The 16242-nt window shown below is 35.9% G+C and overlaps 1 protein-coding gene across 2 annotated transcripts in view; it reads left to right on the top strand.

Moving 5' to 3' along the window:
- Positions 1 to 7870, top strand: part of LOC117781891 (roundabout homolog 2) — a 52454-nt gene extending 44584 nt beyond the window's left edge. The window contains exons 12-15 of one of the 2 annotated variants that reach the window (XM_034618774.1): positions 3087 to 3527; positions 3594 to 4138; positions 5594 to 5682; positions 7698 to 7870. In XM_034618774.1, coding sequence (XP_034474665.1) covers positions 3087 to 3527; positions 3594 to 4138; positions 5594 to 5664 — 1057 coding nt within the window. In that variant the 3' untranslated portion in view covers positions 5665 to 5682; positions 7698 to 7870. Of the gene's footprint in view, positions 1 to 3086; positions 3528 to 3593; positions 5064 to 5593; positions 5683 to 7697 lie in introns of those variants that run through there. The other variant, XM_034618773.1, reaches the window with a different exon arrangement.
- Positions 7871 to 16242: the final 8372 nt, after the last annotated feature.

Genomic DNA, 16242 nt, shown 5'->3' with positions numbered 1-16242 from the left:
ACATATAAAAAGTAATGTCAAATTTCAAGCGGACTACCATAAATTATTACCCTATCGGATAAATTAATTTTTTTTAAGTATTTAATTAATTGGTCGGAATTAAACTTAGTTTTAACATTAAATATGTGTCAATAATTCATTTAACTTACAAATATTTCTGAAATATAACTCTTAATTTCAAAATATTTAATTTTCTCAGCACCTCAATACTTTTTAGCTTACTCAAACAGTACTTTAAAAAAGATAATCATTCCCTGGGTTCCTGATTTATTCTTAGGTGTGAAATCTCAATCCAAATCTCTTTTCTTATTTTTTGCTTGATATTCCCGATTAGTTTTTGTTCGCAGAAGCTGTCACTATGAAAAACGCCAACATTATTTCACAAACTCTTAACCCAAGAGAACTATTAAACAATAGTTTACACCTGGCTTTAAAGCCAAGCCAACTTTTCATTCTCTATACAAACATTTTTATACTTATTTTCTCATTCATTCAGTCTTAATCCATATCTCTTAAATCCAACTTTGTCCTGAGCTCCTTTCAGTTCAGTTCTCAACCCTCCCCTTGGCTTCCTTTTCATGTTCTTTGTTTTTACTTAAAATAAAAAGAAAATGCTGAATTTGTGCCGTGTTTTTTTTCAATGTTTTTGTTTTCAGTTGTCTTTTAGTTGTTGTTGTATTTTTTTACTGCTGTTGTTGCCGTTGCCAAAGTTTCTTTAAAGCTTAATGTACCGTTGTGGCAACAATAACTGAAAGGAAAACAAGGCGCAATAAAAAGACGCAACTGCTGGCGACATATTGCTGCTCAGTGTTATTTCTTCTGCTTCTGCTGCTGCTTCTTATTTCTTTCTTTACCACCCCCCGCACGCCTCGCTGAATAAAGCCACCCTCCCTTTGTTTTTTTTTTGTTGGTACCCTCAACTTGTGTGTATTTATTTGCGGCATTTTACGCATTTATTTGTTTTGACTTTTTTACAATATCCCAGCTTTCTTGTGGGGGAATCCTACTGTCTCCCCTCTTCTTTCCTCCTCCCTTCTCACAACACTGCAATTTGAGTATTTCCTATTGCTTACCTCCCCCTCAATCCCCCTCTCTCCGTATTTTCTAATGCTGTTTGCCACTTCCGTTACGCGATTTTCATTATTTCCGTTTCAATTTTTCCGTTATGTACTTTGGCAACTTTTTGGTTGTTCGCGTTGTTCATGTGTTGTTGTGCATTTTAACAACGTTGTAAAGTCGTAAAAAAACGTTAAACATTTTCCTCAACTGACACACACGCACACACGCACACACCTTTTCCCCTTCCCCTTTCCCTCTTCCGCACGCGACGACGTCATTTGAATTTCCAATTAAAATATTTAATTTCTTTTCGGGTTGTCTGATTTTCAACATTTTATGGCCTAAGGAACAACATCTTGTATTCCCCTCTTTGCATCCATCAACTCACCCTCTATTCTGTCTCTCTCTCTCTCTATCACTCTCTCTCTCTCTCCCCTCCACCTATTTGGTTTATTAGTATGTACGTAATTTGCACCGCTAAATTAACAATTAAAAATTGATAGCCTCGCGGGAACTGTCCCCTTTTCACTCGCCCTGCTTCCTCTCATCTCTCCCCTCTTAGATCGCCGTCACAAGTCCAAAACTTAAGCCTAAGCATATGCAAATCCTGTTCCTGTCTCTGTCTCTGTCTGTTTGTCCTTATGGGCACTTGAAATCCCCCGTCGCAGCCACGTTTAATTGCTGGAAAATTTCAAATTCCGTTGCATAATTTCAGGCGTCTTTAAAAGGTGAACGTATGTGTATCCGGAAGGGTATCTCGTTTTAGATATTTGGTGTGAAAAAAGGGGTATATGTAAAGTATTTTTAGCACATTTTCAGCTCTAGTAATGATTTTCTTTACAACGTGTTTAAAAGCTCATTAAAGTACTTCTTGAATTCTTTAAAAAATATTTATTTATGGCTTAATTTTTAATTAAATTTTCAATTCACTTAGTTTTTTTTTCGATAAAGTGGATTGCTTATCCTTAAAATCGATGTACTATTTCTCAAAATTAGAATCGTCCTAAATATTTATAAAAATTAATTTATAGAATTTTATTTTGTTTCTCCGCTTTTTATAAGGTATTTTTGTATTAACAGTACATAGTTGTATTTAGTGTTTCTGAAGCATTGAATCTTTAAAACAAGTTTTCTTTAGAGGTTTTTTTGGTTAAGAAATATATGTATATCGTTTATAAAACTAAATCCCATTCTAAACATTTTCATTGCATATAATCCACTGTAGCTACTTTACAACTATTTTGTCTTTACTCTGTACCCTAATTGTCTTTTTTTTTTTTGTATCATCGCAAGGATATTCTGCTTTATAAACTATTCAAAAAGCTCTTCGTTAGCTAATTTCTAACATTCGAAACACACACAAAATACTACTGACATCCGCAATCGTCAATTCAAAGTAACATTTTTTGCTTGTGAGGGATTTGGAATATTCATTGGGAAAGTGCGATAGATAAGCATTATCTCATTAGCTAATTAGTGTACGAAAAATTTGCGCAATAAAAAAGTTTTTGCATAGAAAATTTTACAAGCAGAGTATAGAACTAAAAGAGGGAGTGGCGTAAAAAGGGGGCGTGGTGTGTGTATGTGTATGCAAAAAGTTTTTCCCAGCGATTATAGCATTTTCCTTCACTGTTTTTTGTTTTTTTTTTTTTTGTTTGTTACTTGTTTTTGCGTCGACTAATTAGAAAGTTAAAATGCATGACACGCCCAGCTAATAGGGAAATGTATTGGCAATTTCGCAAAATATTCCACATGCATTTACAACATACATATATGTAAATTCGGAGGAGTATTCGTTATCTGAAAATTTGTAATGAACTGCAGCAAACAAATTTCCGGAGTGATTTTCCCGCTCCCCCCCTCCTCACACTGTCGCTGTCTCAGTCTGTGCCTGTGTCTGTGTTAATGCGTGTGTATGTGAGCAGCTAACAAAAGCAATTTCCTACGATTGATTTATGAAATGAATTTGTGTCCAGACATACGCTTTTTAACCCACAGTTAATCCCCCAATTCCCTCTCTATTGCAGACTCTCGCCAATGAATATGCCGGACTATGCGGAAGTTGCATGCTCAACATTCAAAAGCCCCCACAATAGCGCTGGCCAAACTTCCGGACAGGGAGCGGCATCATCATCATCATTATCATTATATGATAGCTGCGGTGCCTATGCCACAACAAATGTGGTGGCCAATGTGAAGCTCTATCAAAATCAGACTCAGACTCAGCATCAGCATCAGAATCGTTATGGGACAAAGCCAACGTTGGCCAACAATAATAATGGCTCGCTGATAACCAGCAATAATGATTACCAATCGACGGGCATGTATTCGGCGCCAGCAAGTGCACATTATGGCTGCCTGGAGCCAAATCCGATGACCACATCGACAGCCTCGACGGCAATTTTAAGCGGTTCGCCAGCCAAGTTGAAAAAGATCAATATAACCGAGAATAAACTGGATCATCATATGTTGAATCAGAATCCGAATCCGAATCAGAATCAGACTCCAAATATAAATCTAAATAAGAATGAAAGCACTTTGAAAACGGAAAGAACAAATCCCTTCAATCAACAGCAGCAACTTCTATTGGCCAGCAATGCATTGAAGCAGGGATTGGGCGCCTATGCCAACACCACACTGGCGGCACAAATGGCAAGTGGCGGTGGTGCAGGCACCTTGCGACGCCAGCGACAGCCCAAAACATTGTTCAAGAGCGAGACAAACATTCTGGGCAAATCTCTGAGCTCACGTCAACAACAACAACAGCAGCAGCAGCAGCAGAATAATGCATCGGCCAATGGCAATTTGGATTTTCTAACCGGAGGACCGCCAGCTGGAGATAATGCCATTGATGCAGACTTCTCGGCACTGTGCAATTCCACGAATCAATTGTTAAATGATTGGGCTTCCACTGCCTCGATTGCAGCCGGCGATTATCATTTTGGCAACAAGCAGCCGAGCAAACAGCACTTGTATGTTAAGGCCAAGGATGGCACCTGGTCGGCAGTCAGCTCGGATGCCTATCAGACATTCAAGCAGCAGCAGCAGCAGCAACAACAGCAATTCCTTGCTGGATCAGGTGACAACAAGACCCTAAATGGTAGCATTGTTAATTCAGCCCATAGTTCAAGTAGCCTGGCTGCTGATAGCAAATTCCTGAGTAGTTTCGGCAACAGCGCCAATGTGTAGAGGGACAAAGAATTAAGGGTCTAGCCCCAAAACAACCCTCAAGTTGTGTTTGCTCACTAGGCTAAGTGCAAGGCGAAAATTAAAGGGGATGCAGTCAATCTACGCTATGATAAACTCTAAGGAAATTGTCTGACTGTTAGTTATGTGAAAGTTTAGTTATGGCATGTGACAATGTATTTACCTTTAAAGGGTTAGTGACAGAGAAAGAGAGAAATGGTAGCTCAGAAACTAAAAGTAGAGACTGGTTAACAGAGATCTCAAAGCAACTCATTTGCATTTCTTAAAACAAGTTAACCAAGCTCAGTATATTAATAAATTCATTCAATTTAACATGTGATGTTAATGCAATGTTAGCATGGTGACGCTAAGAAAACAGCAAATTACTTACATTAACATTTCACTTACTTGAGTTTGGGTTGAAATTTCTGTAAAACTCTAAGCAGCTGGTAGACAAAGTTGAATAGTTGTCCTCACTTGCCTAGTTCTACGAGTAGACCCCCTTAGTAGATAATACACTTGTAATGCCCGCTCAATAACTAGACTAGACTTTCACCTGTGCCCAAGAAAAACAATATCCCCTTAAAAACCCAACAACAACGAAAGGTGTGTGTAAAAACTCTAAAAAAGTAATATTTAAAAAAAACACATATTGGCTTGTAAATAGATTTAAAACCTTATAATGCATATGGAATATTGCAATTGTCCCAAAAAGCTAAGCAAATGAAATCCCTATAGAAACCATGTAGCACCGAAATAGTTAAGATTAATGTAATTTTAAGTAATAAATCTAAAAGAGTTTGAGCCAAAAACAAAGAGAAGTAAATAAAAGACATATAGCAAACCCTAACGAAATATAATAATTAATACAATCTCACCAGAAAGCTAATAAAGAATAAAGTCAAATCCAACAGCACTTACAAACCATAATTAATGATTTCATTCATTAATTTCGTTCATTAGCTAACGGAGCAATGTGTAATAATCCCGCAGATAAGCTAAATAAATGCTAATAATAAGGCTGTTAAATGTAAAATATCATAATTAATAATAACCCAGCAAATATATATATATATCTACATTAAATAATTGTGTAATTAAAGCATTTAGCTGTAATTTAACTGACAACTAGCTTTAGTTTGAATAGCTAAACTAAAAGCGATTACAGCAAAAGAAACAAAAACCAAAACATGATCAATCAATGAAATTCAATTGATAAATATATGCAAAAAAAAAGAACTAAAATAAATACTAAACTAACTACTATTAAAAAAAAGTTAATATGAATACTAACTCACAACTAAATGCATTTCATTCATTTAAACGGTAACAAAAAAAATACTTGCAGCTGCCACCGTTTGGAGGCGCCACAGTTGCGCCTACATTCTGCTCGACAATTCCATGGATTTTGTCGTTTGAATTCCAGCATGCCGTCAGGTAAACCGTAGTCCCCTCCCCACCCCGATCGCCACACCGCAACTAAAACCAAAACCGCGCAATGTCGACCAACTGCACGCCTGGAAAAATTAAACAGAGTTTTCCGCCATTTCCCCGAACCACACTTTATAAGCAGGCAAATTAATTATGCGCTTTGAATTGCCCCCGCCCACTTTGTCACACCCCTTGAAGCTACAGCATCATTAAACTGAAATGAGATATTGTTTATAGTCCCCCCTCAAACGTCCCTCAGCGTAATTCCGACTGTTGCAACAGTAAACATCGCAATTGGAAAAATATCAGGATAATCAAATGAATTCTCTCTCTGTATGTGTTTGGTTTCTGTTTTTGTTCTCGCATTTGGTTGTACAACAATTTTACAAATTGTTATTGACAATTTATGTCTGTTGTTCTGTTGTTCTGTTTTTTTTTTTTCATTTTCTCCCGCTTTTCCTGCTTCTTTTTTGTGCTCTTGTCGGCTAACGGATGCTATTTGAGTGCACATTAATATTGTGCACAGAAATGAAAATCAATTGGACCAAATGATGCGCAATAATATTGGCAACAATTTTGCTTAATTCATTATTATTGGCATTTTTAGGTGCATTATGAGTGCGAGTAAGAGTGTTTTACTATATTTAATGCATTGACGGAAGCCATTCACCGAATTTAAATCTATTTTTAATTCATTTATATAATAACACGGTTTAATTACGATTTGCTGTCATTATATGCCATTATTATAAAAACTGTTTTTATCTCTTAAATTTCACATTGTAGTATTTAAATTCAATAAAATTTAAATATTTAAAAAAGTATAATACATTAATATTCTCGCTCCAATAACTTTTGCATCGATAGAGATAAATGGAAAATTTGTTCCCGAGAAGAATAAATCGAATGCTAATAAAAATGTAGCTTTACAAATTAACCAATAAATGAATTGGTCACCAAACGCGATTTGTATTTCTTTTTTCTCTAATCTTCTAACTGCAATACTAAGTATTAAAAAAATAAACATTTCCCTTTCGCATGTTTTTATCAGTCTTCAGTTCATTAAATCCAAGTAATTAGTTTATTTAAAAACGACAAAGAGAAAGTCAATGAAATATCTGAATTTAACAAATTTAAAAACTGTTTAATGTCTACATTCTACAATATAGAGTTAAGATATGGCTTCGAACTTCAAACCGTTGACCGAACCTAAAGCTGCTTGTGAAGACTTATGGTTATTGTAGGCAAAAAGGATATTAGTATCTTGCTTTGGCAATTAAATGAATAGTACTTTAATGAAATATTTTAAATCAAATACATTCATCTGATTATAAGTTTAATTCTTGATCAAGAATGTTATGTCTAACAGCTATACTTACACAGTTCTTTGCTTATATTCTCGTAATCAATTTTTCGAAATTTCCCTTGAATATATTTCAATTTCAGCGCAGAGTCGTAGCTTAAATCAGTTTGCAACAGCACCCAACGGTTGTTGCCTAATGTATCTGAACAACCTACACCATTAGCCACACACACACTGATATACACACCCACACATGCAGTACTCTCTGTCCTGTGAAAATCCAACTACAAATAACCCAAGCTCTCGTCTGTTTGCCACTGGTCAGGCCGATAAATAAACCCAAATTTATCATGTACATGAAAAGGGTGCATACAACGCAAGTGAAGGGAAAGAGATGGCAGACTGAGTGAGACGGAGAAAGATAGCAGCACTAAGTTCCTTTCCCAGCAAACCATATATCGTGGATATAATAGCAAATGCCGGCAGCGGTCATAATTTTTGGCACAAAATTGTCGATAGGCGTTGAAGCGTTCAATTGAATGTCCTAGACATCGTCTGGTCAGAGAACAAAGTTGAACCCGAGAACCAGACCCAGACCTTAACCCCCCCTTCCCCATTCCCTCATCCCCCTAGCTAGCTTCTTAACGTCCAGACTTCCAAACACTATTGTATAATCAAAACTAATGGTCTATAAAGAATCAATTCTCAATTTGTTTAGACGCAGCTGTTGCCTCCACGCCCTTGTGCCTTGTGACCAGTGCCAGGATACACAGGACAACGACCAGGACATGCGAGCATTGGGACTATTTCACAATTTGCAACACATGTGGCAAATAAAATTTAAATGCATTTTGTAAATAATTTAATAAAAGCACATACATTTGTTTATTACTCATTTGCAATTGGCCAGATGGAGTCCTGCCTAAAACAAAATACCTAATCAGATAAATTTCCTGTATTTCCACACACTTTTCCGAGTCACATATAAAAATTAGTTGACAGAATATGTATCATAAAAATGGAATTTTTGATATTATTGTATTTGGTCAGTGGAGTATGCCATGTGACAAAGTTGAGGAAAGAGAAAGGGAAACGGAATGGGATTGGGATTGGCAAGGAAGCACTGATTCAGCAAATTGTCATAAATTTTAATCAGCAGCTTGGCATCATCAGCAGCAAGGACAACGATCGAAAAAGACTCGTAAATAAGTAAAAGACGAGTCCAGGACTTACACACACACACACACACACTCACGTATCTAAAGTTTTATGCGCATTTGAGTGACCATAAAAACGGCCTGGACAGTTTTGCTGAGTCCTCGCATACTGCTGGCTCTTCCGGAAGGATGCCTGTGGCCTGAATACCCAGAGATAGCTCTTGATAACAAAATTTGCGCATCAAAATTTGATGAGATTAGCCCACTGAACAGTAGACGAGGACACATAGTCAAATGACATTATAATTCGATGCGGACGATAAATGGATTAAAGCCAGCAACAAGAACGATAACCAAGTAAGTAGAGCACAAATTTATACAGTCGTCAGGAACAATTCTTGTATCAGAGTACATTCATTTTGCATAGCAAAAAAAATATTATAACCAGGGAATAACACCATAACCGGTATCGGAACCGTTAACCGAAACTAACCGTTTCTTTATTAGTATCGAAACTGAGACCGTAACCGAAATTACTTCTCTTAACAAACTTCCAACTGTCATAACTTGATCAAAACTGACCCGATTTTAGGGCGGAATGTCATTTTGATCATGGTTTGGCCTCTAAAATCATTCTGTATTCAAATTTTATTCATTTAGAAAACTTAATTATTTTCGACCAAGACTCGTTTTCGATGGTAAGGGTCCACCCTTTGAAATTTCGAAAATTCAAAATTTTAAATCTCAAGTTTTCACTTTTAATCAACTCCTTATATCGTAATAAGTATAAAACAACACTTTAAATTTGATTCTGAGACCTTTCATTTTCTTGTAAAAAATCATGTCAAAATTAAGAAATATTTTGTTTTGTAAAGTTATTAGTTTAGAGGCTTGAGCAACTTCGACCTGTCATAACTTTGCCAAAACCCAACCGATTTTCAAGTGGAATGTCATTTTCATTATGTTTTGACCTCTAAAACTATTCTGTTTTCAAATTTTATTCATTTAGAAAACTTAATTATTTTCGACCAAGACTCCTTTTCGATGGTAAGGGTCCCCCCTTTGAAATTTCGAAAATTCAAAATTTTAAATCACAAGTTTTCACTTTTAGTCAACTCCTTACATCGTAATTAGTATAAAACAACACTTTAAATTTGATTCTGATACCTTTAATTTTCTTGTCAAAAATCATGTCAAAGTTAAGAAATATTTTGACTTGTAAAGTTGCTAGGTCAGAGGCTTGAGCACCCGATTTTCAAACCGAATGTTATTCCTCTGGATCTAGATTTTAGATATTTACTTTGGTTTTATAATTATAAAATACGACATCTTAACATTTTAAAATGCTTCGAAAATGTATGTGGTGCACCGATACGTACCGGTACTGATACCGATACCGAAAGAAAAAAACTGATATACAGCAACCGAAACCGAAACCGTAACCTATATTTGTTTCGGTTTAAATCCTTGATTATAACCATAGAATACTTGGTAGGAACTTTGTTTCTTTAACAATTTCTAATATTTTCCATTTTTTATACATTTTTGTGAGAGTCCTAAATCGTTTAAAGGTTTTGTTACAAAATAAAAATAGAAAGTGTATTTACTCGTATAAATAGCTATTTCTATTATTACACTTGCTCTTGAATCCCATCTTTTTTTTTAACTGCATACCAAACTCAGACAGGAAAGAATTAAAATTGCTTTAGCTAAATGGCTTCATAAAATAATAAAAATAAATAAAAAAGAGTTCGGCGTTGTGAAAGCAATTTAATTTAAACTCCCCAATGGTCGCAAAAAATGTAAATGCTGCAGACAGAGTCAAAAATGTGTGTAGGAATGTGTAGAAAGAAAAAAGATACAAAAAACTATGTTTAGAATGCCGACGATTCAATACTCTAGCAGGCTGTATACAGACGTCAACCTCGTCAGAAATATTCACTACATACAAACATATCTACAATACTTTTGCACAAATGCATTGAGCATTCTGTTAGGACATAAAAATAATAGAACGGACAACATAAAAATCTAGTGTAAAAGCAAACATTTGTATTTGAGGGTTATTTTTGATTTTTTGACTTTTTTTCCAACACGAAATTGAAATTGACCAGAGCGAAGGGTGGATGAAAGCACAGACAGATAAACACTCAGACAAATACACTTGATTCTCTTCTTTATCCACCTGTGTCTACACACACACACACACACGCACACACACACACACCCTCAGTAATTAAATGCCCAAAAAACTTTGACTAGCAAATGAAATGTGGCCTTCACTTTAATTGGTCCGGATAAACTTACTTCTGAAGTTAGTCAAAAAGTTTAATTTGCGCTGTGGGAGAATTTCGCCTGCTTAGTGGCTGCTGTTTGTTTTTGTGAGTAATTAGGAAAATGCATTAAAATAAATGAGCTCAAAGCACAGAGCGGAGAGAGCAGGAGGGCAATAGAGACTGCCCTAGCTTAATTCAAAGTGGGAGAGTCAGCTATGATATATCTATACAAATTAACATACGTAGCTTTAATATTACTATGCTTAGTCAACATTGTAAATTACACGAATTACTTACATATTAATATACAGTATTAAATGCAATTCAAGTTGAAATTTTCACGCACTTCGTTTAGTTACTGTAATTTAAGCGGGCATAAAACTGAACTGCCTATTTACAGACAGACACAAAGCTTGCTCTCACACAAAACATGGCGTCTGTGTGGGAGAGTGAGAATGTGGGAGAGGAACAGAGTTCAAGTGTGAGGCAAAATGCGGACACAATTGCTGCTGCGAGCGCTGCTGCGACCGCTGCCCGACGCGACGCGTTCTTAGATACTTAAACAGGCCATAAAATACATTTTGAGCGTCGCGTCGCTGCCATTGTCGCTTTTCTAGTTGTCGTTTTGTCGCGCTGTTGCCGGCGTCTCGTTGCGCCTTAAGGCATTGTAATTTCTTGAATGTGTCCGTCGCGTTGTGATCCTAATTGCAAAATATGGCGACAATTTCAAAGAAGTTGGGCACATTGACGCCTGACGCCGACTGCTGACTGCCGCTGTGAGGATAATACAATTTCAACTGGTATTTTGGGTGTCATAATAAATACAACACAGGGCTATGGGGGGTGGGAGGTAATATTGCCTAGCACTTGAACTTGCTCACGCTCATTATATGTAATGAATACCTGCAGAGTAAAGCGAAGGCGAGTACGCAACTAAAATTAATCGAAGCTTTAACGGAAACTAAAGCTCAGTGTGCAGTAATCATGTTAAGTGGAAGGCGAAAGCTAAGTTCAATTGTCGTCTGTCTGTCTGTCTTCCACTCTCTCAGTCAGTTGTATGTGTGTCTGTGTGTGTGTGTGTGCGTCGCATTTTATGAAACGTTTTATTATACTAATTTGTACCCTTGGAATGGTCGCCAGTTTCGGTTACATTGAATGGCAGCAACTAAAAATGGCAATTTGCCATTGCATGAAATGAGCGTAAAAGACAGAGAGAGAGAGGGAGAGTTACAGAGTGCGGAGAGTGGAGAGTCGTATACACTTCAGTCAAGTCTCTATTAGCAGACAATGCGTTCGTTGCGAGCTAAGTTTTCTGGCTTCGAAAATCGTCTGCTAATACATATGGAAAAGGTATGCGAAAAGTGCACATGAAAATTGTTTAACTGTCTCTCTCTGTCTCTCTGTGGTTCTATGGGGATTTTCGACTTTTACACAAAAGGGGGGATTTTATTAAAATGACATTGCCAGGATTGTCGCCCCTGACCAGCGTCAAGTGGGCAACGGCATTTGCTCTACGCATATCCTGCTGCAAATGCTCCTTTGGGATCGTTAGTGTCCTTTGCAGTAATCCTGCTGCAGTCCTGGCTGGTTAAGTCCATTTTTGGTTGGGGGCCAAGTTTTAACGACTTTGTTTCCGTTACGTCTAATTTAATGAAATTCGTTTTGCTTTTGGTTTCCATTTCTATTACAATTTCTGTTTCTGTTACGGTTTTTGCTTTTGCCTTTTGCTTTTGCCAACTTTTCTGCATACAAAATTGCGAAAAACGGCATTCTAATGACTTGGGCGTTGTTGCACTTCATACTTGTTATTGTTGTTGTTGTCGTTGTTTTAGTTGTTTTTCCATTGCGTCTGTCTATATAAGGGTCTGGTGTGGTCTAGTCCGTCCATTGACTCAATGGGAACACCCTGTGTGCTTGGCTGGGGGCGTTTTTGAGTTGGGTCTGTAATATTTTGTTTGCCTTTTGATTTAATGATGGTCTGTGGTCGTTCCTGTTGTTATTGTGCGGTTTTCATTCGAATTGATATAAAGACATTGATTATAATGATATACTAGTGCCAGTCACACATCTCCCTCCCCCTCCCTTACCCTCTCTGACTCTCTCTCTCTCTCTCTGTGTCCTAGTTCATTATAAATGTAGGGGGCGTTACAATGAACAATTTTAGTGTTAAGTATACATTGAGATTCCATTGGGGAGCACACATCAATTATGTCCAGAAGCCAGGGAAAAGTTAACCTCAATTAATATGTTAAGAATTTGTAGCAAACCTAAAATTATATTGCATTATAAGTAATTGTATATTCAAAAGAAATGTTGCTAAATAAAAAATAAGCATTTAATTACAATTTCAACTAACTGAGAAACACTATTTTCGTCAGTAGCATAAAATGAAGAGTTAATTGCATTGTACCTGTTATTTAGTTATTGTTTGGAAGTCTGCCCAGTGCAGTGTATAATGATCTGTTTAAGAAAATACGTGAACGACTTGAGTTATTTCATTACTTTATTTAACAAATATGATGATCTCTTTAGACAGATAATTTAAAATTTAAAAAAAATATATTTTTAAATTTTTTCTACTGTTTTTTTTTTTATTTTATTTTAAATTTCTTATCTTGAATTGGCAGTATCTATCAATTTCCAATACAAAATACTAAGAATTAAGGTGCAACATTTTAAATTAAATGCTCACTTAAGTTCTTTAAAATTCATCAATCATAATGCAATAAAATGCAGTTATTGAAAAATCTTAACCACTTTGTTGAAATTTCCAAGTATTAAGGTAGTTTATCTTATGAAAACTCCTTAGTTATTTCAGTTTATCCATAAAGTTGAGAATTCTGTAAGAATTTCGTCAGTCACTAGCGTGTCTGCCAATTGATAAGAAAACCATAACTAACCATGCAAAACTTGAGACTCAACTTGCCCCCATGAAATATGCAATGTTGGCATTGCTACCAAGCCAATTTGCTCCTTGCCACGCCCCCCCACCACAAAATATGCAACAAAATGTTTCACTTCTAGTTGTTGTTTTTTTTTGGCTTATAAGTTGAACTATTTGCAAGAAATATGAGCTAAGAAGCGCGTTGCGAATAAACAAACTGATTTGCATTTATGAAAATGGTATTTTAGCACAATCCCCCTTACGCCCATGCCACAACCCCACCCCCCCCAACGACCCTGCGGCAGACAAAACGTAACGGTAATGGTGTAAAAATGCAAAGGATATGTACAATATGAATGTCTGTCTCGACTTCCACATGCAGGACACACACACACACACACACACACACACATACAGAGGTCCTGGCCATGGGCACAAAATCAAATGGAAACGTCGACTCTATGTGTGTGTGTGTGTGTGTGTTGCCAAAGCCAAAAGTAAATATTTATGTTTTATGTTAATGAGAATATGTCTGACTTTTTGCTATTTGAATATTGGCAAACGGCAGCGACAGCGGCAGCGTTGCAGCAGGACACGCTGCAGTCGGTCAGGACATTTGTGTTCGTGTTCGTGTTCTGGCCAAGAGAATGACAAATGCGTCGGGCCGTTGGTTAAAGTGTGGTTGCACTTTTTTCCCCGTTTTGCCACGAACAACAACAAACAGTAGCGTCTGTGGTTTTTGTGAATCTGCCGATCCTGCAGAGGCGTGTGGTCAAGGGGGGCGGGTAGTAAATTACTTTATGACTCTGACTTTTGCTTGCTAACCCAGTTGTTGTTGCTGCTGTTGCTTGCTGGTTTGTTGGCCCATAATTGACAATTTAATTTGCCAAAGTGCTAAAAAAACAAAGTGCAGCTATGATAAATTGTTTAATGAAATTGTAAATACCCTAACAAGACGATAAAATAAAAGTATTACAAAAGAAGAGAAAGCAATTTCATACTATTACAATTGGAGGATCTGAATTCCATTTCGTTTCTGTTGAAATTACACACATTTATATATGTATACCACAAAGAAAACTAAATAATGCAAAAACCTTAAACTAATTTTAGTAGATGTTTAAACCTAGAAATGAAATCTTCTAATTTTTAAAACGTTACTTAGTTGACTTTCTCAGTTATGATTTCTTGTATTTTCAAGTTCTTGGAAATTAAACTCAATATACAGGATAAATGCATGGGGTTGAGATTTATTGAAATATTAAAAAAGTTAGTTTTTAACTAAACCAAAGAAAAGGCTAAGTTAAGTTTTTTTACGCCCTTAAAAGTATGCTATGGTTATTTTAAAATTGTTACCGAATCTCATTTCCAACTCGTTTCAATAAATATTTTACTGCTCTGAAAAGTAGGCTACAGCATTAATATCGTAATTGCATTTATAGCCAAAGCATAATTGACTATTAAATCCAATATTTATATTAATATTTTTTATAAAATAAGGAAAAATTAAAATTATTAAAGTGATGAATACATGTATATAATATATTAATATATTTAAATGTATGTCTGTGCTTTGTGTACGTTAAACTTTTTATAAAAAAAACACTAAACAGTATTTTTTTTTGAACGGTTTTTTTATTGTTGAATATTTTTTTAAGAGTATTAAAAGTTAAACTTTCAATTCCATTGATTACACTTACTTTTTTTTTTGTGAATGCTCCTCTTGTTGCATTTATAATTAGTTGCTTGTTTACTGACATTTTGTTGCTGTTGTATTTTTTTTTTTATAAACATTGTAGTGGTTTTTGTTTGGTTTATTTATTTACCATTTCTCTTTTAATCGTCTGTTTGTTGTTTGTTAATTTATTAATGCTGCATGATATGCCGCTTAATCTGACGTTTAATTAATTCAATTAATTTTTTAATTATATAAAAGAGTACTAACAAATATTTAAACGAAATTAATCCAACTTTTTGTGTTAATAAAAAAAGCAATACAAACGCATAATAATCGTTAAAAAATGTAGTTAAAGTGAAATGAAATATTTGTAAATAAATATGTTTAATTTTTCAATCGTTGATAAGTAATGCAAAAAAATATTTGAAGTGTGCTATAAAAATATATGTAAGAATAATATCTATAGGGAAAATCTTAATTGTAATTCATAATAATATTAATTTCAATAACATTTTATCAATTCTCTAAACTTAAATAGCACTTAGGTTGTAATCACAGCAATATTTACCCCTTACTTTGCCACTACTTTCACATGCCATTTTGCACTCTTAAGTGAACAATCCACAACAAAATGGCAAAGGTTAATGCACCATTGGACAGTTATCGTCGTTGTCGTCTATATTGCGTTATGTCTCATCCAATGCAACCAATGTCGACATCATCATTATCATCATAAGCATACCTAACATCATGATGAGCATGGGTTAGTGTGTGTTTGGCATATGACAAAGTTTAAGTGCTGGTAAATCCATAGATTTCATGCTGGCAGCCGGCAAACATGGCCACATATTGTGCGAGACAAACAACAACAACAACAGCAAAAACAACAAAAGCGACAACGACAGGAACAAACAGCAGAGGTGTTGGTAATGTGCTGCAAACATCAACATCAACATCAGCAAGAACAACAACAATTGTGCAACAATAGTATCGCATTTCAATGTTTTTAGTGCGGCATAAAAACAAAAGCAAAAGCCGCATTCAAACAGCAAACTACCAACAACAACAACGACAGCCTTACTTGTGCCACAGACTGCAAAAGTTTTTATGCTACAGCCGAGATACTTGCCACTTCCCCGATTCCCCCTGCTCCCTCCTTTAACCGTCACTCTGCGCTGGCTGCACGTAATTTTGTTGTGTTGCGACTCAAATATGTTGCCCGTGAAATCCACCGAACCACCCTCGCAGTAGACACAGCCCATCCAACT

This window comes from Drosophila innubila (genome assembly GCF_004354385.1).
Source record: "Drosophila innubila isolate TH190305 chromosome 2L unlocalized genomic scaffold, UK_Dinn_1.0 4_B_2L, whole genome shotgun sequence".
Lineage (NCBI taxonomy): Eukaryota > Metazoa > Arthropoda > Insecta > Diptera > Drosophilidae > Drosophila > Drosophila innubila.
Note: the sequence above shows the minus strand (reverse complement) of the source record. Positions and strands in the feature narration are given on the sequence as shown.